Source organism: Nannospalax galili, unplaced genomic scaffold (assembly GCF_000622305.1).
Source record: "Nannospalax galili isolate Female #2095 unplaced genomic scaffold, S.galili_v1.0 scaffold139, whole genome shotgun sequence".
Classification (NCBI taxonomy): domain Eukaryota; kingdom Metazoa; phylum Chordata; class Mammalia; order Rodentia; family Spalacidae; genus Nannospalax; species Nannospalax galili.
Genome location: NW_008345884.1, coordinates 7,872,688 through 7,895,344, shown reverse-complemented (window position 1 = coordinate 7,895,344; position 22,657 = coordinate 7,872,688). Strand labels below are relative to the sequence as shown.

At 37.3% G+C, this 22,657-nt stretch overlaps 1 protein-coding gene across 5 annotated transcripts in view; it reads right to left on the bottom strand.

Moving 5' to 3' along the window:
* Window positions 1–4,283: 4,283 nt before the first annotated feature.
* The window catches only part of Ghr (growth hormone receptor), a 309,166-nt gene continuing 290,792 nt past the window's right edge, over window positions 4,284–22,657 (bottom strand). For all 5 annotated transcript variants that reach the window (XM_008842104.3, XM_017800343.2, XM_029567818.1 and 2 more), the window contains 5 exons: window positions 22,123–22,301; window positions 17,108–17,273; window positions 14,550–14,640; window positions 7,651–7,720; window positions 4,284–7,482 (listed from right to left, as the gene is read on the bottom strand). In XM_008842104.3, the coding sequence (XP_008840326.1) occupies window positions 6,514–7,482; window positions 7,651–7,720; window positions 14,550–14,640; window positions 17,108–17,273; window positions 22,123–22,301 (1,475 nt within the window). In that variant the 3' untranslated portion in view covers window positions 4,284–6,513. The remainder of the gene's footprint in view (window positions 7,483–7,650; window positions 7,721–14,549; window positions 14,641–17,107; window positions 17,274–22,122; window positions 22,302–22,657) is intronic.

The window sequence follows — 22,657 nt, the reverse complement described above, 5'->3', positions numbered from 1 at the left end:
TCAACTGAGTGCTTTTACTCTGAAATACATGGAAGCTATTTGTTAAAAAAAAAAGATTTAAGTGAATTGCTATAATCTCAGGGTAAAATTTTAATGGATTTGAGTTGCTTATGAAGGAGTAAAGAAAGTTCTTTGCTTTCTTTACCTTCTTTTGATGATTTCCAGGGGAGGGTGAATATTGGTTTGCTTCAAGGATGTAACCCCCAAGAGGCTGCTGATGCTCCAGTGGATGACCCTATGCACATATTGGCAACTGTAAATGGACTCAATGGGTTTCAAAAGAGTACATGAGGTTGGGAGGGAAAATGGTTGGGGAATATGGGAAGAGATAGGGGGATGGAGTGGGGGAATGAATTTGATCAAAATGTGCTGTATACATGTATGAAATTCTCAAACAATAAATAAAAAATTCAGAAAAAGAAATAAAGTGCCTTTTTGAGTTTCTTTGTACCTGTGAAGGTGCTGTGAACACTAGGAAGTGAAACAAAAGATTTATCATCAAACACGAACAGTAACGACACAGTGGCATGACTACGAGGACAGATTCCAATTTTGAAAGAAATTCTGTGGTTACCCTATCAAAGAACATCATATACCATAGACAATGTTTTGTGTTGTAAGATTCATTGCTGCCTTATTTCCAGAAATTGTCACATCCACCCCAACCTTCATCAGACATCACTCTAATCAAACAGTGACATTAACATCAAGGCATGACACTCCACCAGCGAAAAAGATCATGACTCACTGAAGGTTCAGATATATGATCACTGGCATTTATTTTAGCAGTTAAAGTATTTTTAAACTATATACACTTCTTAGAAATAGTGCTCACGCACACTTAATATAGTCTAGCATAAATGTTATATATGATGAGAAGCCAAAAAATGTATGATTTCCTTTATTGGAATGACCACTTTATTGCAGTGGTCTGGAATTGAAGTACAACACCTCTGAGCTATTGCTCTATATTTCTTAATTAAATAAACTGGAAATAATTTATTTTTTAAACTGTAGAGGCTTTAAAATATAAAAATGCACCATGATCGTCCTAGAAAAGAGTGTAATTTAAGATTTTTTTCAAAACTACTTTCACAATAGGATTATTAATCTAAGACCATTGTAAGGATCAAATATTTCCAAAAAATTAATGTAAGTAATCCTATTCTAGATTGTTGTTAATTGAACCCAAAGTCAAGAAATGATAACTGCCATTAAAAATGGTTTAGAGGGGACTGGAGAGGTGGCTCAGCAGTTAAAAGCATTGGCTGCTCTTGCAGAAGACATGGGTGTGGTTCCCAGTACCCACATGGCAGTAACAACTGTCTATAACTACAGTTCCAGGGGAATCTGATGCTCTCTTCTGACCTCCCCGGGCATTGCATGACACAGTCTCAGTTGCATGCAGGCAAAACACTCATACACATAAAATAAAAATAAATACATTAAAAAAAAATTTAAAAATGGCTTAGAGGGTGGAATGATCACTTAAGTCTGGCAGGAGTTGGAGGATGCTTCATGGAGGCATTTGAGCTGAGCCATGAATGAGGAATTTGATAGGTATGATTGATATGTGGGAGCTTTAAAGTATATACACTTTAAAGTCTGGAATGAAAGTCTCTTATTGAGAAAGTGGTAGGAGCAAGAACATAGAGTTGGGAATGCACAAACTTTGCTCAAGTAATGGCAAGCCTTTCCAATTACATCTGTGAGGGGATCTTTTTAACCTCAACCAAACATCCACCAGGTGACCACAGATCACACTTGGTTCCAGTTTTTAAGAAGGGTGTAGTGCTGGTAGCATCAAGCTTTCTACTTTAGAGACACAGTGTTGGCAACAGTCTGGGTAGCAGCTGGTTATAGAGCTGCCCACCCATTATTTTCTTTCACTTTCTTCCCAAATGGCAGCTCAGTTGCAAAGGAAGAAGACTCAGGGAAGGTAACGGAGTCTCCCAGGCTCTGGTGGTACCAATAGATTTTTAAAATTCTGTGCACAGCCTTCATTGTCCCCATAGGGCATATGCTCAGTTACAAGAGTCACATTCAAGTTCAAAACATGGTGTATCTCTAGATATTTATGGTTTCAGCCCAATCGCATATGACTTATCAGTGGGAGATCATTTTGACCACGAGGAATACTGTTTTTGCACCAAAGTTCACACAATGTACTTACTAATTTTCCCAGGAAACTGAGCTCGAATGTTAACCAAAGGTCAAATTCTTATTCAGAAATTGTCCTTCATACTCAGTTCCTAAGTATAAAATATAAAACTTATGAGAGATCTTGGATCCCAAATAAAAAGTTTAGGTTTAAGCAATACCTAGTTTTTCTGTTTGTAATTTCTTACCTTAAGAAGCACAAGCCAGGTGTGGCGGCACATGCCTTTAGTCCCAGCATTTGCGAGGCAGAGGCAGGTGGATTTCTGTGAGTTCAATGCCAGCCTGGTCTACATAGTGAGTTCCAGGCCAGCTGGGGCTACAGGGAGACTGTCTCAAAAAGACCAAAAAAAAAAAAAAAAAAAAAAAAAAAAAAAAAAAAGTACATGATAAGACATATTTCAGCATAAAAATATGTAAATGTTTTTCTGTTAGTATACATCCCAGGAGAACCAATGAGAGGTCTAAATACAGAAGCATACACGCAGCCATTTTCCATTAATCTTCTGAAATAGAAATGCTTGTCCTCTTTTAGCTCTGTTGATGGTGAAATAGAAGGCTAAGGCTAAGTTTTGTGAGCACAGCAAGCAATCTGGTGCTCACAGTGCTGGGAACCTTTCATTTGTTTCTTTTCTGTAAATGCTCAGGCAGCATAGGTTCTAATGTTTTGTGAAGGAAAGGGCACACTTTTCCAAACTACATTTACAAGTAAGAAATCTCAGAGACTTCATCTGATAGTTTTTTCAGGTAATAGTCTCTCAAAGGGTGAATGCCATCAGGTGGAAAAACTTTTTTTAAAAAACCTGAATTCAGCCCCCTAGTATTATGTACAATATAGCAGTTTATATCCACTGGTGAATCAATAAATAACTGTTCAGTAGCTTACCAACGCCATCGTTAGCCTCCCAGGCCATAATGCCTGCCTGAGAACCTGCAGTTCCTTCCCCACCTGAAACCTATAGCAAGAATCTGGTGGGGCTGGAGTGATGGCTCAGCAGTTTAGAGCACTGGCTGCTCCTGCAGAGGACCCAGCACCCACATGGTAGCTAACAACAGTCCATAACTCCAGTTCCAGGGGCTCTGATGCCCTCTTCTGACCTCTGCAGGCATTGCACAACATGAGTGTACTTACCTACATTCAGGCAATACACTCACACACATAAAATAAAAGTAATAAATGAAATATTAAAAAAGAAACTCTGCCCTCTCTATCTCAGCCTACTCAACCTATCTAACAAGTCTCCCTTCCAGGAGGAAGAAACTGTTGTGGTTTGACTACAAAGTGTCTCCCTGAGGATCATATGTTTGAAAACTTGATTCCCAGCTGGTGGCTGTTTTGGGGGACTGTGGAACCTTTGGATCTAGGGACATAGCTGACAGAACTGGGTAGCTAGGGGGCAGGCCTTGAGAGTTATATTTACCTCTGGCTCCAATTGGAGCTTTTGATTTCCTTATCCTCCAAGACACGAACAAGTCATGCTACAAGCCCTCACTGTCACAGCCTGAGCCACGTCAGCTGCCATGCCTTTCCCACATGATGGATTTCTCACCATGATGGACTGTACCCTCTAAATTCTGAGCCAAAATGAACTTCTAATCATTCTCTATGTTGCTTCTGTCAGGCAATGAAAAAGCAACTAACATAGAGATTTGTTATCTGCTTACCATGGTGACAAGTAGTCTACCTAGCAAACTATGTCAATATGTAGATGGAGAGCTGCTTTCCTCCTTCCAGGCAACATGCTGAAGCTAGCAATGTGACTTAAAGATAATGCCAAAGCAGCCCTCTCCTCCATGTCCCACACACCTCACATCAACCTGGACTCACTGTTTAACTTCTATGATGTGTTCAAAGTGTGACTCTAGTCTTTGCCCACATGAAGCCATAGTCTAAGAACAGGGTACAGTCAAGACAAGCAAAACGGATATCTGAATTGGCCTCCTGCCTCCTTAGAAGTAGAGGCAGAGTGGTGCCACCTCTGCTCCTTTATGGTCCACTGAACAACCAGCACACTCTTGCTTATGTGTTTACACTAACTGTACTCCTTACAATGTGTAGGTGTTGGTATAAATTCTGGGTTAGGGTGCTTTTCATGTTGGGGTTAATAGAAGCATGTGATCAGGAATCCAAGAAAATAAATTTATTGAACTTTAAAGGGAAAAATCCACAGACATAAAGAAAGTTAAATACAGATTGCAGGACACAACTAGTCGTACTGTGAATAATGGCTTGTGTGGCCAGCAAAGTACCAAAATGACATTCTGAGACTGGTTGAGGTATTTAGCTATATTTGGATATAGAAATGTGATCAGCCTATGGTGAAATGGTAAGATAGTTTGTCCAAACACACAGCTTTCCATTGAAATTGAATCTTAAGTTGATGATATTTTATATGAAACTAAATTATGCAGCTCTTGGGGAAAAACCGTAGCAGCAAGTTAGCAGAAAATCTATTACAAATCTATTACAAAGTAGCATGTTGAACTTTAAACACCAATTCTAGATTTTTCAATCTTTCCTGCGAGAAAGGAAATTTAACGTTATTAAATATTAAGCTTGCTTCTCACAAAGGTCTCATAAAATGGTAAATACTATTGAAAGTTAAAGCTAACTTTAAAGTTTTAAGCTGTTAAAAAATATTTAAACTGAGATGTTTTCTTCAGTGGGTAGGGAGTCCTCTCTCTCTCTCTGTCTCTCCCTCCCTCTCTCTCTCTCTCTCTGTCTCTCTCTCTCTCATAACTCTTTTAGGGAGCTATCACAAATAATTATGTTTATGTTATTAAGGAATCAGAAAGTAATTTATTTATTATGTAGCCCCCCTGTTTTCTATCTTGTTTTAGGTCAATCTTTCCAGAAGGGGAAATAAGAGATGCTGAAACTATTCTTACTACTTTAAAAAATACTCACTATGTAGACCAGGCTGGCCTTGAAACTCACAAAGAATGGCCTGCGTCTGCCTTCCAAGTGCTGGGATTAAAGGTGTGAGCCACCATGCCTACATAGTGAGTTTCATTCTACACAGTGAGTTCCAGGACAGCTGGGGCTACAAGGAGACCCTGTCTGAAAAAAAAAAATACTATAAAAAGTTTGATGAGAAAGTTTCTGCAATTGGTTTAATTAATCATGAGTTATCCTTTGTGATGGAAAACTCATTTCTACTTTTCCTTATTACTATGAATAGACACATATTATGTGTGTGGCTGTAGGCTGAGAAACAAAGACCTAGGTCTTCAACTTTCTGTTCTATGACTTGGTCGACTTCAATCTGCTTGATTTATGAAATTCTGCTTGTACCTATTCATTCTCAGGTTGCTGTGGGATCAAACCAAGCTGTGTTTGAAGAGCTGGCCCTGAAGAAGCGTTGGAGCCTCTTATGATCTGCATGCTCCTAAAGCCTCACTCCACGAGCTTTTGCAGCCGTTCAGCATCCTGACCAACCTTAGCCACCTTCACCTGGATTTCTTTTAGCATGTAATTATCTGGTTTGAACTGAAATTTGATGAAGAACGTTATTTATTGTTATTATTTCTGTAATTATCATATGGTTTACTGATCTCTGAGAAAATTTTAAAGTTTTCTAAATTAAAAAAATATTTGCTTAAAAATTTAAAGTGAGTATGTTCCAATAATGCAGGATATTAGATATTTTAGACTTAAGAACTTTTGGGAAGTATAAAAAGGGCCTTTGTAAAAAACTAACTTGTTTGTTTTCCTTTAGGGGCACTGACCAAAGCATTAAGCCAACTTTACACTGTAGTTGCTAAATCCTTAGATGGATGACTGTGAACTACAGTACAGTGTGTAGTGTATTATAAAACAGCCATGCTTAGAGTGTAAGTTATTAAAAATATCTTTATCAGTTTTATGTCAAAATAAATGTTTTATATATCCAAACTAGTTTTACCTTCTCACCTAGAGTTTTAGTTCCTAGTTATCTAAGAAAGAAAAAAAAATTAGCCTGTGCTATAATTTGCATTCAATTTCCTGAACTGCGAAAGCCACCTGATTGTTTTGCTTTTTCAAAAAGCATGATTTACAATACATTAAAACACAGCTATTTAATGCTTAGTATCACAAAATTAAGACCCACAATTATAAGACAATCACTGCCACTAAACAGTCTGAGAGACAATTCTCTAAAATATTTATAATTCAGGATGGGAGTATCTATCTGATTAAGCATTCTTATTTTTCCATTTTAAGATAATGTTTAAACATTTCACGAAAAGGCATTTAGAATCCACACCCACCCTCACACTCTCCCAGTGAAGATTAAAATATAGTTTTGGTTTAAGCATTCATGCCCAGCCAATTCTTTGCCACGAAAGATGTTGCTAAGGGAAACAGAAGATAGGCTACTGCATGATTTTGTTCAGTTGGTCTGTGCTCACGTAGCCACACGATGAGAGGAACCCTTTTTTGTCAGGCAAAGGCAAAGCAGTCGCATTGAGTACAAGGCCCTCTGGAGACTGCACTGTGTGAACGGAGGTATAGTCCGGGACAGGCATCTCTGCGCTTGGAGCAATCTCTGCTGTCTCAGACCTTCCAGCAGTAGTGGTAAGGCTTTCTGTGGTGATGTAAAAGTCTTCCTGGTTAAAGCTTGGGTCTACGCGGGACTTGACTTCCATATGAGGGGCCACTGCGATGCACTTTTTGGCGTCTGCCTCGCAGAAGTAGGTGCTGTCCATGTTGTAATTTGCTTGGCAGGGTGTGACCACCTCCGGATGCATGTTGCACTGGGCTATTCCTGCCTTAATCTTTTGGCCTGGAGAAAGGACAACACTTCCTGCTGGTGTTATGTCGCTTACTTGGGCATAAAAGTCGATGTTCGCTAGTGAAGAAGGATTGCTTATCTGGGTAGAAGCAAGTTGGTGGATTGACTCAGCTTCACTAATAAGTGGTTGTGGTTTGTCTTCCTCCGTTAGGGCGATGCTGGCATGCTGAGTGGCAGGGGAAGCATCAACAGGTGAGTTCTTTTGAGTCTTCTGGTCAAGGCACAAGAGATCGGCTTCTGCTTTTAAACTTTGCAGCTGAGCAAACTCTGAGGAACTATCACACATATCACCAGCATGGAAATCACTGTCCAGAATGTCAGGGTCATAACAGCTGGTGCGCCCAGAATCATCGTCCTTTGCTCCAAGGATATTAAGTGATTTCTCATGGTGACTGCTTAGAAGTCTGTCTGTGTCTGACCCTTCAGTCTTTTCATCAGCATCATCAATATCTAGCTCGATAAATTCAACCCAGGAGTCATCATTGTAGAATTCAGGTTTGTAGTTATCATGAATGGCTAAGATTGTGTTCACCTCCTCTAATTTTCCTTCCTAAGAAGCAGAAAGAAAATGGAGATCTATGCAAAGAAACTAGTTATAACGATTAAATAATTTTAAATCTGATGCATGGAGATTGCAAAATGACTCTAACAGATGACAGTATTTTTCAGGTATCATTCAGTTAGAATGATCTACAGTTTTGATAGAGTTTCTAATTACCTTAAGAAGATCTGGATCAATTCCTTTAATCTTTGGAACTGGGACTGGGGGCAAAATCAGCATCTTAATCCTTCAAAACAAATAAAGTTTTGTTTTCATATATCTTAAAATTACATGTTCTCTTATTTCAAAGGACATAAGTAAATGTAGGCAGTATTATCACTTATTCTAAATATTCTTATGTAGGTGGAATATAAGAAATGGAGGGAACTATTAAACAGCGGGTGATGAAAAAGATTGCCAAAGAGAAAGCATCACAACAAAAATCCTTCATCTAAGATCATTTAGATAAAATGTGTTTTTTTCTATAAACATTTTTCTTAAAATATTATTGATTTATTTATTCATATTTTATGTGCATGAGTGTTTTGCCTGCATGTATGTAAGTGCACCATATGTGTGCAATGCCTGCAGAAGCCAGAAGAGCCCATTGGATCTCTTGGAACTGGAGTTACAGACTGTTGTTAGCTTCCATGTGGGTACTGGGAACTGAACCCTGGTCCTCTTCAGGAGCAGACAGTGCTCTTAGCTGCGGAGCCATCTCTCCAGCCCTGTAATCTTTTTCTTAATGCTTTTTATTGATAATCAATTTGGTAGTGAGAAAGTGAGTGAAGCTAATTTCTGTGTAATTTATAAAGAAAGCATTTTAATGTATAAAATATTAATAATTTGAAGGAAAAATAATGAAAACAATTCAATACATAAAAAGCAACCAAACTTATCTATGCCCTTGAAAAAAGAATGGGCTGGGATAAGTTAGCACCACATAGTTCTTAGTAAATATAAAGTCATTTAAGATGATCTTTAATCAGATTGACATTTCATGGGTCATTTAAAACAGGAAAGCATAAATCTGAACTGTCTCTAACTAATAGGATAAATTTATATACATACCTCTATGATGTGGTTACATTTTTTCTTCCAAATACTGAATTTTTAATTAAAAAAATTTAAGAATTATTTATGTGTGTGTGTATGTGTCTATGTATATGACACATATGTGTGGGTGTCTACAGAAGGTGTTGGATACCTTAGAGCTAGAGTTACAGGTGATTGTGAACCACCTGACATGGGTGTTGGGAACTCACAGTCCTCTGAAGAACAGAAACCTCTCTTAACTGATGAGCCATCTCTCCAGCCCCTGAAATTATTTTGATTGTAATGCATTTAAGTGTTTATTCTACTTATCTCCTGCATTGTTGAATTAGCACTTAGTACAATTCTTGACACATGGAAATTTTTCAATAAGTATTTCTTGAATAGATTTTAATAAATCATTTCTTTGTTAATAGCACAATTGGACTTTAAATCATAAAATCAACAGGGTGAGTTTAAGGATCTAGCTCAGTGGTAGAGTGCTAGTCCAGCATGTACAAGCCTTGGGTTTAATCTCTAGCACTGCAATGAATAAAAACCAGAGTAAAACAAAATTTAAAAAGTCACACAGCAGCACTGAAAAAGAAGCTTGGGTATTCATCATCCCAACCAACTCATTTTATGGTTAAAAAACGTCCCCAAAGGGCTGGAAAGATGACTAATTGGTTAAGCACTGGCTACTTTTCCAGAGGACCCAGGTTTGGTTCCCAGTACCAACATGGCAGCTAACAACCATTTGTAACCGTGGTTCCAAGGGATCTGACACCCTCTTCTGGCTTCTGCAGGCAAAAGGCACATGGTGTATTTACATACATGCAGGTCAAACACTCATACATATAAATAAAAATGTGTGGTATAAAAACAAACAAACAACAAACAAAAAATCTCCCCAAGTTTCCAGAAATGCCACTGCTCGTCAGGAGCTACCTGATTGATGAATCTCAGTTGGTATTTCACTCAGTGTGAACGGACTGTATGGTCTACTCATCAATGAACACTTTTTCTCAGTAATTATACCCAGCATATAGCTAATCTAATATAGCATAATATACCATAGATGCAAGAAAAATATTAATAGTAATTACTGTCACTTTGAATGTCTCTGATAAGACAGACTCTGTGAAATATGTTTTGCACTATAGGTTGGCACATTGTAGCCTGTGGGTCTACTCTGGCCTGCCAACTGCTTTTGTAGATGTTTTATTGGAACACAACCATGTTCATTCATTTACTGATTGGTTCTGCTTGGGTCTATACCTCAATGAGGAACTGAGTGACTGTGTTGCAGGCATGGCCCCTAAAGCCTAAAACCTTACCACATTGTTATTTACAAAACAAGTTGCTTGACTCATGCATTACACATTTTCTCTAATCCTTACAGCTAACAGGAAGGGAGATGATATTATCTGTGCAAAACTTTGTACTTTTAAGGAACATGCTGAAATCATGCAGGAATACTTGGCAGGGCTGGACCCAAAGTACCTGGCTCCAAAGTCAGGCTGTCTGCCCTCTAGGATACTGCCCTGTTACTTGGTTTTGTATCTCTAAATGTATATTTCAAACTTTCAAGGATATTGAAAAAATGCAAAGTAACCCTAATTATAGGAAACATAGATTCTCAAATGGTAATGTTTTATTTTTGTGACATGTATCTCCTTTTCAAAGGGCACGATCTGTTTTGGCACGTTAGTGGCTTTATATGGTTGTGATGACCTTATGCCACACTGGAAGACCCTGAGGCCCCACGTGTCCAAGCTGGTCATGGAAATCAATGACACAGATTACTGCAAAGCTATTAGGAAGATGATGGTAGTGTAAGGTGAAGTGTGTGTTTCCCTCTCAAATGGGAGAGCCAGTTCTCTGCTTCTGCGCATGCACCATGAAGGAAGATCAGCTTGATTTAACCTCACATTTCAGTGTTAAGGGAGGAAACTTAAGTGTGGTAATGTAAATATAACAATACACGTGATTGGAGTGGTCATAGATCTTGGAGGGAACCCCAAGATTGTCACATCACTAGACTATTGTGATTTCTTACTATGTGCAAAATATGTATTCTTATATTTACAGACAAATACCCCAGTCACCACTCATCAAAGAAGCTCATTTTGTACCAGAGGCTATTACCAAGTACCACAACTGGTCACATACAGATATTGTCTATGAATTGCCCAGGCCTAAGTAACACATCTACAATGCAACCTCTACACCTAAGGCTCATGGAACACAGAACAAGGATAAAGAAGAAGATACTAATGAATTTCTCAGCTCTCGGTGATATTCGCTTATACAGCAGAGGGCCAGGAACACAAAAGGTCACAAATAGCCAAAGTGTAGAGTTTAAGAGTTTGCTGAATGATGGTCATTGGACAGGACCCCTTTATTAAATTTCACCCAACCAAGGCTCAGGGACCATCGTGGAAGAGGGGGTGGAAAGACTGTAAGAGCCAGGGAGGAATTGCATGACCATATGGAAATAGAGTCCTACAAGTTCCTGGGAACCTGCTTATATGATTTTATGGCAATGGTGTCAGAATATACAAGTCCCATGCAAACTGAGGCAGACAATAACCCAGCATAGAACTGGGAAAATGAACAGCAGAACTTAATCTTATCTGATGGAATGTTGGCAACTTATTGCTGCTAGATGAAGAAGAGCTGATCTTCCTAAAACAAGGGGCACTAGATAGGCTGACTAGACTCAGTGGATGGACTTGCACTGGGGAATGGCTAGGGATACCGACAACTCAGTGGGCCTTAACAGGGATGGCAGAGTATATGGACTCCAGTATGTGTGTGAGTCTATGGGAGGGTGCTGGTGGGGACAGGGGTATAAAGATGATTCAGTTTGTTTGAGATGTTCTATATGAAATACACAAAAATCAATTTTAAAAAAGGCTTATTAAAAAAAAGATAGCTCAGAAGGCTCATTTTATTTTTCTGTGAAAGTTCTCATGCTCTATAGTGAAATCTTCATTCCAAAATAAATAACAAAAATCACAATCTGGACTTGCAGTATGAATTTAGAATTCACTTTCCCATTTCTGTTTTATGCTGATGTAGTTATTTCTTTTCTGAATTAATAATAGCTCAAAGGCTGATAGGTCCAATGGTAGGAACTATTCAGTTTGTATTACTTAATTCAAACATATGAGTTACAGTGTACATTTTGCCAGCTTTGAATTTTAATTGTCTGGATTAAGACAGGGTAAAGTAGCTAAGATAAAGAATTGTGACTCACAAACCTTCGAAGACATGATGAACCTGAAGCCCTTGACATGTCTGAAGTTTGAGCAAGGCTGACAAAAGCGCCTTTCTTTGGAGTAGTTTAATTTTGGAATGACATTTCATTTCCATACCAATTGACAGTATTTTCTATCATTTTGTATAACATGCAAAATTTGGACAGTAATAAAACTTTCTATGGGAAAATGAAAAAAATTATGTTTTTCTACAAAAACTCAACATAGGAAAGCAGGAGTGCAATAAAGATTTCAAACAAATTCTACAATTTGGTGATTTTGACCAAGTATTTACAGTTTGTTTAGAGCTTCATTATTCAAAGAAAATGAGCTTTCAGAAAATGTGGTACATATACACAACAGAATTTTGTTCCTCCATAAAGGAAAATGAAATGACAATATTTGCAGGAGAATATAGAGATCATTATGTTCAGTGCAGTAAGCCAGATGCAGAAAGACAAACATTGCCATGTTTTAACTCATGTGTGGAATGTAGATTTAAATTTGTATGTGTCCATATACATGTAGGAAATGAAAGTAGAAAGAGTATTATTAGGGATGAGGAAGAGGTTTAAAGGCACAAGGAGCACAAGAGGGGATGATGTAATACACATGCCATCAAGCGGTTGGAGGAACTAGTCAGGGGAGGAAGGGGACCAGCAAGAGGGGGAAGATGGGAAGAAGATGATAGAAGGGAATCTGAACAATGTTTGGGATATATACATATGTGTGTGTGTGTGTGACAGAGAAACCCATTTCTTTGTCTCCTAACCAAATAATAAAAATCATAATGACAATAATATTCTTTTAGATAGAGGCTGGGCTGATTAGGTAGCTCCATTGGTACAGTGCTTACCTAGATGTATAAAGTTCCAGGTTCAATTCCTAGTATCACATAAACCTGGGGCTGGTGGTATATACCTGCGATACTACTACCACCCAGGACGTGGAAGCAGGAGGATCAGAATTCAAGATCATCTTCTGCTACATAGTAAGTTCTAGGTCAGCCTGAACTAAAAAAACAAAACTGAACAAAAACATAGAGACTAATGTTTTCTTTGAAATCCTGTTTATTGTTAGAATGGTATTTCATTGCAAGTATTGTTGACTAGTGTAATCAGACAGCCCTGCATGCTTTCTTGACCTTCATTATGACTTGTAATGAACAACTAGTGTTAAACGTGAATGGCTTTCTATACTTAGTGATTTAAAAAAATATTTTATTATTTTTATCTTATGTGTATGAGTGTATTGCCTACATGTGTAAGTGCAGCCTGTGTCCTGTAATGCCCACAGAGGTCAGAAGAGGGCACTGAATCCCCTGAAACTGGAATTATCAACTGATGGTTATTAGCTGCCATGTGGGTGCTGGGAACCAAACCTGGGTCCTCTGCAAGAGCTGCCAGTGCTCTTAACCACTGAGCCATCTCTCCAGCCCAGTGATTTTTTTTTTTTTTTTGAGACAGGGTTTCACTATGTAGCCCTGGTTGGCCTGGAATTTTCTATGTAGACTAGGCTGGCCTCCAACCCACAAAGATCTGCCTGCCTCTGCTTCCTGAATGCTGGGATTAAAGGAGTGCATCACCACACCCAGCATACTTAGTGATTTTATCTACTCTAGTTACAAATAAATTAGTTCACCAACTCCACAGATGAATGAACTCAAATCAATAAATGGAATAATTTGACTCTTATTGGCATTATTTAAGTGCATAAATTACTTAAAATTCTAAAAATATATTAATTTTTCTGAAATAATCAAAAACTCTGTTCCAATTATAGTGGTTGCTTTTGCAAAATAGAAATATGGCTAAAATGCTAAGTGTAAGATGAAATTATGCAGTGAGTTTTGCTTTTCCAGTAGTTTACATTATAAAATTGAGCATGAAACCTTACTAAAAATACAGTTCATTCTTCTGGAGTCTTCTAATATGCTGACAACTCAAGATGCTTGCATTCCATGAATTCTTTCTAGAAAAATTCTGTTTTGAGGTTTACAAATTTTGAGGTTTGAGCATGCTAGACTTAAAACACGCTAGGCCTTAAAACAAATTGAAAGTCTATACCAGATATTTATAGATTCCATTTTGATTCACCCATGTCTCTCAGCTTCAGCTGAAGAACCTGATTTCAATTCCAGGTAGAGCGACCAACTATACTGACTGCCTAGCACTGACTGATTTCCCAGGACACAGAAGCTGCAGAGCAAAACCCAACTGAGTCCTAGGAAACTTGAAAGTGACAGTCACCTCTGATCTAGAAAGAGGGTCATGGTCATGATTTTAAAATCTCTTAAATGTAGTCAAACTGCAACCTGTAGCAATCATTTTTCCTTCATGTTACATAAAATGTTTTCTACAGTGTGGACTGAGTTCAAGAAGGAAAATGTAGCTTTAGTTTCCCACTTCCATTTTGTTTTCCAGCACACAATGGCTGCATCAGATTCAGCCCAAGGCCTAGGGATACCATGGGGTCCTGGAGTGAAGGGGGCAACTTGTTGAAAACCTGAGGGGGAACAGATAAGGTATGTACAATGCATACGCAGTCACTAGCCTAGGCCTGATAATGTCCTACGGAACTTCCCAATCTAAGTTTTCTAGGATCAACACAAGAAATTGAGTTGTATAGAAGTGGTAAATGCATAACTGGAAATTACGTTTTCTTCGGGGTAATTAAAATATCTGTTCATAGTGTACGAGAGAAAAATTCAGATAACACATGGAAACCCACAAAATGTAAACAATTTGCAAAAACATATTAAAGAGGCCATTTCACACTTACCTTTGCTGTTTTGAGAAAATAACTACAAATAGCATCAGAGTTAGTCCAAATATCCCAAAGATGATAATTAAGAACCACGGAAACTGTAAATCTGAAATATGAAAGAATATTTTACCAAAAGAATTATGAACAATTGAAGCAAGGTTTAAATTTCACTGTCCTTTTCCACATAAAAATATTTGCTAATTTGCATTTTTTTTTCTGGAGTGGAGGACAGAACCAGGGCCTTGTGCTTGCTAGGCAAACATGATCACTGAGCTAAATCTCCAGCACTCTAGTTTGAATTCTTATGGCAAACTTAGTGATCTCACTTGATAATCATTGAAACAGAAGGGAATGTCTTAGGGATTTGTTCCTTTCCCTTAGGAAAACACAACATGTCTGTCCACTGTTCAAATCCCTTTACATTAAGAAAAGTCATTCAAAATGAAAAACATACAGCTTAAACATGATGCAAAAAGACTAAAAAAACTGATTTAAGCATCTTATATGTCCAAAGAATGTCACTAAGGGCTTCAGAGCTAGGAAGAAACTGTTGCTTGTTAAGCCTGAGTAAATAATGTCCATTTGATTTTTTTTTAACTGATGTTTTTTAGGATGTATCCACATTGAGGATATATCAAAAAGATGAGGGTGAAGTGTTCAGGTACAAACCACGACATACTAAGAACTGTAGAATATATTTTTATAGATTTAAAACTGTGTGTTTATGTATATTTTACTGAGGTTCTTCAGATTTTAGTATACTTTAAATATGTTTTGAGAGAATTTGTCTGTGAAACTACAATTTATTACCTTGAGACTAAATGCCTCCCAGGAAGCTCAAAATAAGTTCTCAGTATTCTTATCACAGAGGCAGAAGCTAACTACTTTTTAATAAAAAGGAAAACTGAAATTTAATTCAAAAAGAAGCCTTTACAGCTTAATATGCTTTTCTTATTTAATGTTATTAAAGTACCAGTGAGAAACTGTGTATATTTTTAGGAATCAGTGGGGAAAATAATTCCATTCTGGATCTTTGTGGTGTCTGTAATTTTCTTTTAAATGGTTTTATTATTTTCAGTTTATGTGTATGTGTGTATTGCCTGCATGTATGTAAGTGCTCCCATATTGTGCAATGCCCATGGAGGTCAGAAGAGGGCATCAGATCCCCTGGAACTGGAGTTACAGATGGTTGTTAGCTGCCATGTGGGTGCTGGGAACTGAACCTGGGTTCTCTGCAAGAGCAACAAGTGCTCTTAACTGCTGAGCCAACTCTCCAGTCCTGGCATCTGTAATTTTTTATATTAGTGATATATCTAAGCACATAAGAAATCAGAGGTTCACATTTTCTTAGTACAGAAAAGTCATTTTTAAAAAAATGTTATGTTAAAAAAATTTAGTGCTATTATATCAAGCTTAGAGTGTATATAGCAATTATAGATTTTAAACTGTAACAACATTGTATGAAATCTTATTTTAAAACAGATTTAATTATTTTAACTGACTAGTTAAATTAGAGTTTGGAAAAAGTGATGTAGAAATTTTCATCTTAGTGAGAGTCTACCTGTACAGTAACTGCAGAAATTTATATTTAATTTTACTATAGCTTATGGTGGTTTGGGGAACATCCCTTAGCTCCTCATAAGTCTGTATAAACTGTGCTCAGTAGAGAAAGGTGATAGTAATTCCTGTTTGAGAGGGGCAACATTGTGCAGCTGCTCCTCCTATTAAACACTTGTCTTCATTTTTTAAAAAATATTTTATTTATTTTTATTTTATGTGTATGAGTGTATTGCCTGCATGTATGTGAGTGTACCCATGTTGCGCAATGCCATGGAGGTCAGAAGAGGTCTTCAGATTCCCCTGGAACTGGAGTTAAGGATGGTTCATAGCCACCATGTGGGTGCTGGGAATTGAACCCGGGTCCTCTGCAAGAGCAGTCAGTGCTCTTAATCGCTGAGCCATCTCTCTAGCCCTATTGTCTTCATTTTTATATCTAAACATTTCAATCCTCTTATTCTGAATTCATTAAAAATCCCCTCAGTCATCCTTGTGATTATCCTGTGTGGGATCTTCAAATGTTCCATGTCTCCTTTGAGTGTCTAATGAACTTCTTACTGGACTTCCTCTAAGTAAAACATCATACCTGCACTTCCCAAACCCTGACCACTAACTAACTTTTCTTCCCTGAGCATAAGATAAATTCATATTTTTTATGGATACAAATTCAAAAGAAACTCATTGCAGAAAAAATTAGAGATATAGAAACATACAAAGAAAAAACAAATCTTCCCCCAAATCTATTGTTCAAAGATAACCACCATATTCCCTTATCTGAGTTTCCATCTGACCTGTGGCCTTTCCTAAACTAAATAATTTGGAAATGAAACCTTTTGCTTTTTCAATGAATAAATCTGCTACAAATAGTGACTATAACATCTCTCTCATGGATATTTGAAGCTATGGTGTACTGATTTGGACAATATACTAAGAGTGTAGGTATATATCAGATATTATGATGCTAGCTGACATTTAGACACACACACACACACACAGACACACACACACGTTTTTACCTTCTGTACAAGTGAATGCGCTCACTTGAGGAAGTGTTACATAGAGCACCTCACTGAACTCGCTGTACTTTTCAAAGCTTCGCTGTCTGGATCTCACACGTACTTCATATTCTTTATCTAGTCTCAACGAGTACAGTGGAACTGATGTTGCCAACATAGGGTCCATCTTTCAAGAAAAATAGAAAACATTGCCTCAAGCATCCATAACTTAATGCACAAATTCTTTGAGTGTTTCCTCATATGTATTCAAAATGATTTCTAGAAGATGAGTAATATTTAATGCCCAGAGGAAGTCTGCTATTTAATAAAATAGACAGAGACAATTGCTGAGGAGAGGAAACTGTCCAATCAGCTGAGCCTCCTGCAAGTTGGACAGAGAGCGCCAGAGACGTCGCTTTCCTACTTTTGCTGGGGTGCGCTATTTAGGCATATACTCCTAGTCAACCTTACCTGTGCTCCTCAATAAACTCACTGGTTCAGTAAGCTAGGGGGAATTGTTTCTTTGCTTTGTCTCTGTTGCCCTATCCAGGGTGAACAGGCATTTGTTTACATGTCTCCAGAAAATGTCATCCAGCAAAAAGTCTCTGGAGGGAGACTTTTGATATTGGGCATTAGAATTTTACAGCTCTTAAAGTGGGGATATTCCTTTATCTTTCAGAGAAAGGCAGTCAGAGCAGAGCATCGGCCTTTCATGGCATTTTGCTATCAAGAGGTAGACCCAACTCATCATGATGTTTTCACCCAAGTCAAATACCCAAAGCAGGTGGGGATAATGTGCTTTTTATATATTTTTGAGTAGAACATCTTGTTCCTGTTTATAGAAAACTTGGTATACTTACTCTTTCAACATCATTGATTTCCACATAAAATCCTTTTAATCTGTTTTACAAAGCCAGAAGCTGGGTCTTCAGCATCTTACACAGATTTGTCTTTCACTCTAGTTGTCTTCTACTCACAAAGCACTTGTATTTCTTCCCCATGTGTCTTTTTACAGGAGCCTTTGAATATATGTAATATTTGCATGTGTAAAATGCTTTCCTTAAAGCAGGACTTTGAATATTAAACTTTCTTTGTTTCATAAACTATTTTAAATGACATTGCTTTCTTGACTTCTAGTTCAGACAATTCAGTATCGGCATATAAAATGGCACTTATTTTTGTGTGCTGTTTTGTGTTTTGCAACTTTGTTGAATTAATTTATTAGTCCTAATAGATTTTGGTGGAGTCTTTGTATTTTGTCTATATGAGATGACATAATTTGCAATAGTGAATATTTCATTACATCTAAATTTCCAGTTTAGATGTTCTTTATTTCTTGGAATTGTCTGATTACTTTGGCTAAGACTTCTAGTATAACTTTAAATAAAAGTGTTGAAAGTGAGTATCCTTTTTGTTATACATCTTAGAGAGTAAGATTTCAGTTTTTTCCTATTAAATACTTTGTTAGCTGTGGGTTTATGTATGGCCTTTATTATGTTGAGGTAAGTTCCTTCTTTATCTAACTTGACCAGAATTCTAATCATGAAGGGATGGTGAATTTTGTACTTTTTTTCTCTATCTATTGAGATGATTAGATAGACGAAAGACGTCAAGAGATAAATCTAGGCACTTATAGCCAATTGAGTTTTGGAAAGGGGGTTAAGAATAAAAGTGAGTCTGTTCATAGAGGGTATTGAGAAATATGTATATCAACATGCAGAATCAAATTATAGCTGATCTCAGAGTGGATACACAAATCAATTCAAAGTATATTAAAGACTTAAATATAAGGTCTGAAATCTTAAAGTTACTTGAAGAAATCTTAGGAGAAAAACTTGTTGACATTGATTTGGGCAGTGAGTTTCTTCATATGACTCCAAAAGTATAGGGAATAAAAGTGAAAATAGACAAATGGGATTATATCAAACAAGGTTTTGCACAGCAAAGGAAACAACTAAGTAAAGAACAGTCTATGGAACGGGTGAAAAATCAATGGCATATTTATATGCCGACAAGGAACTATCCCCAAAGAAAGCAGGAAGAAGAATCTCATTTACAATAGCTACAGTGAAAAGATACTTAGGACTAAATACGCTTGTACTTAACAGGAAGGAGAAGATAGATATCTGCAAACCAGTTATCTGATAAGAAGTCAATATCCAGAATATACAAAGAACTCACATGGCTCAATAAAAGAAAACTAATTTTAACAAATGAAGAAAGCACTTGAACAGACACTTCAATAGACATTCAAATGGCAAAAAAGCCCCACACTAAAACATGCTCAAAATCCTAATCATCAGGAAAATACAAGTCAAAATCCATAAAGCAATAGTTCCACACTGCAGTAAGAATGACTACTATAAAAAAGACAAGAGACGAATGTAGGAGAATATGTGGAGAAAAGGGAATTCTTTCTTATTGTTTATAGAAATGAAAATTAGTAGAATCACTATTGAAAAGAATATAGAGGTTACTCAAATAATTAAAAATGAAGCTACTATATGATCTAGCAATCTTACTAATGAGTTTATAATTAGAGGAAGTGAAATTAGCATATTGAAGTGATATTTGCATGTTCATGCTAAGTGTAGAACGCCACACATAGTTATTAACTATAGGCTCTATTCAAGATAGGCCAAGATATGGGTCAACTGGGGTCCATCAATGGATGAATAGGTGAAGAAATAGGATTCATAGAGAATGGAAAACTATGACCTTCAAAAGAAGGGAACTTATTATTTTGACAACATTGATGACTGTGGAATACATGAAGTAAATCTCACAGGCACAGGAAGACAAATTCTACATGATCTCACTTATATGTGATATCAAAAAAGGTGAACTCAGAAGTAGACCCAAGAATTGTGATTACCAGGGGCCACAGGGATGCTGGTTAGATAAGATGTTAGTGAAAAGATATGAAATTTCAATTAGATAGGGGAAATCTCTTTAAGAGATTTATTGTACAACATAGAGCCTATAGTTAAAAACTATGTGTAGCATTTTGAAGTGTGAGAAAGTAAATTTTAGGTATTCTCAGTTCAAGAAGTATGTGAGATGATGTATACATTAATTGCCTCACTGAACCATCATGCCATGAGTAAATGTTTCAAAACATCATGGACATGATAATAAATACAATTATTCCTGGACTGTTAAAAAAATCCCAATGTTTTGTTTAGTGTATTGGTTTCCTGAGAGGTAGACTTTAAAGTGTTCACAGATTCTATTATGTCATATAAAAAACCACTTTTTCTAACATCACCATAGATCCTAGTGGGAAGTGTTCATACATTAGAAAGCTATCAAGCTCATGGTTGCAGACACAAGCTTTCCCAAATTCTACATTTTCCCTGAAAGTTCAAAACTTTTCATTGGTACAAATATAGTCAGTTGTCTCACTGGGAGTGTGAACTTGCTTCTTGAGAAATGTCTGACAACTCAAATACGAATAACCGTCTACCAGTTTATCAGTTAGTCTTCATGTAAAAATTGTGCTTTGTGCAAAAGAGGAGCTAGTTCAGTCTGATATATATTTAAAAATATATCATTTAAGTGCCTTTGCTCTCCCTTTTTACCTTGGAATGTAAGAGCACACTGTGCATTCTCCCCGTGTGCCTCACAGAATTTTAGAAAGCACTGGGATCAGAAGTTGAGGCTTAGCAAAGCTAATACATTTTTATAGCATCATGAAGAACATTCTCTCACGACACCCCCCACCTTCCCCACCCCTTTACTGTGAACTGCATGGTGAAGAATACAGTGGCTGTTAGTGAGCATTGGCGCTGCGGCCTTCATTTGTGTCAGGTCCCAATAGTTTTCTCCCCATTGCTTTTGTACCATCAGTTCAAATGTCAACACAGTGACAAGAGGGATGTTTTAAAATCCTTTGAAATTAGCAAAGGCTCCCTCAAAAGGGTCTCAAGAACCCTCAGAGGCCCATGGTTCACATTTTGAAAACTGCTTCCTCAGGGGCCCAACACAGTACCTTACATACAGTAGTTGTTCCTGTTCCTGGTTGGTGAATAAAGGTTTGATTAGTATTTGGATTTAGAAAGTCTTCTTTGACTTAGCACACAACCAACCTGATTTGTACTTACTTACAGACAAGATATCTAAATTAAAATGTTTCAGAAAACAGAATCTTAATGTGAAGCTTTGTAACTGCTCAAATCTGCCCAAATTTAACTTTCTGCTAGTGACAAAATTGGCTTCTTTTTCAGTGTTTCACTGAATGGACAAGGCCTTGTGGCTCAAAATTTGGGGAGTGAGCCCTGTCAGCCTGCTGGGCACAACCTCATACATGGCCAGAAACTGCTTGGCTTGCCAGGGCTATGGTTTTGGTTAGACTGATTTAGATTTAGTTATATTTGGAGTGGCATGATAATCCCATTTTCCTTCTTGTTGTGTGCCATGTGGAATTTATCTAAGTACTGAGCTTCCCAGCACTTAGCAGGGAAGTGCTAGGTGCAGTGGCCAACAAGCTCTCTGCTGGCCTTTGTAGGAAGCTCTGAGCATGATTCTTTCTGAGGTATGGAACAAAACAGCTTTCTACAACCTCCATGGGATACATTCCTTCCTTCTGCCTCTCTTCTGGAAATACCTAAGAATGTCTCTTAACAGAGGTCTTATGAGTAGCAGAAATTAAAATCATGAAAGGACATTTGATCATAGCCTACTGTTGGCCTTGATCATGATTCTTCTTATGTCCAGTTACATCTCCAAAGACAGCTAAGTAGTTAGTCTATGACCTCACTCTATGGTTAAACTGAACACCCAAGATGATAAGGGAAATAGTTTTCTTCTCCAGTCAGTAGCCTTCCATATATCTAAGGTCCGTATGAGCATCTGTTATTGTACAGAATTTTAAGGTATTAGTTCACCAATTAGATCCATCTTTCTCTAATAAGTAGTTGTGGGGAATATAGACTGGGCATATGGTTTTAGGTAAAAAGAAAGACAATTATAAATGAGAGAGTGGCTGTTGAATTAGGAAGAAGAAAACCACAGGGTAGGATGTGGTGATGCCTTACCATTTTCCATTGAGTTTCATTTACTTCTTTGTACTGAAGTTCGTACTCCAGAATTATCCATCCCTTCCGAACATCTGCACTGGGTGGTGGATCCCATCTCACTTGGATGTCTCCATGAGCCCCGGTCACACTGATGTTCAGTAAAGTCCAGTTGAGGCCAACGGGTGGATCAGGTTGCACTGTGAATTCAATAGACAATCAGTACCCAGAGAGACACTCTTGATATTGATGGCCTACTTTCTTCACAAGGGACTAAATTACTTCATACATTTTGATCACTCAGAGTCTTAATTCTTCTAGTATTCCTATTATTATAACTCACTTTATAACAGAGTAGCTTTTAAAAATATATTATTTATTATTATTTTTAAAATATTTAATTCAATAGACAATCAGTACCCAGAGAGACACTCTTGATATTGATGGCCTACTTTCTTCACAAGGGACTAAATTACTTCATACATTTTGATCACTCAGAGTCTTAATTCTTCTAGTATTCCTATTATTATAACTCACTTTATAACAGAGTAGCTTT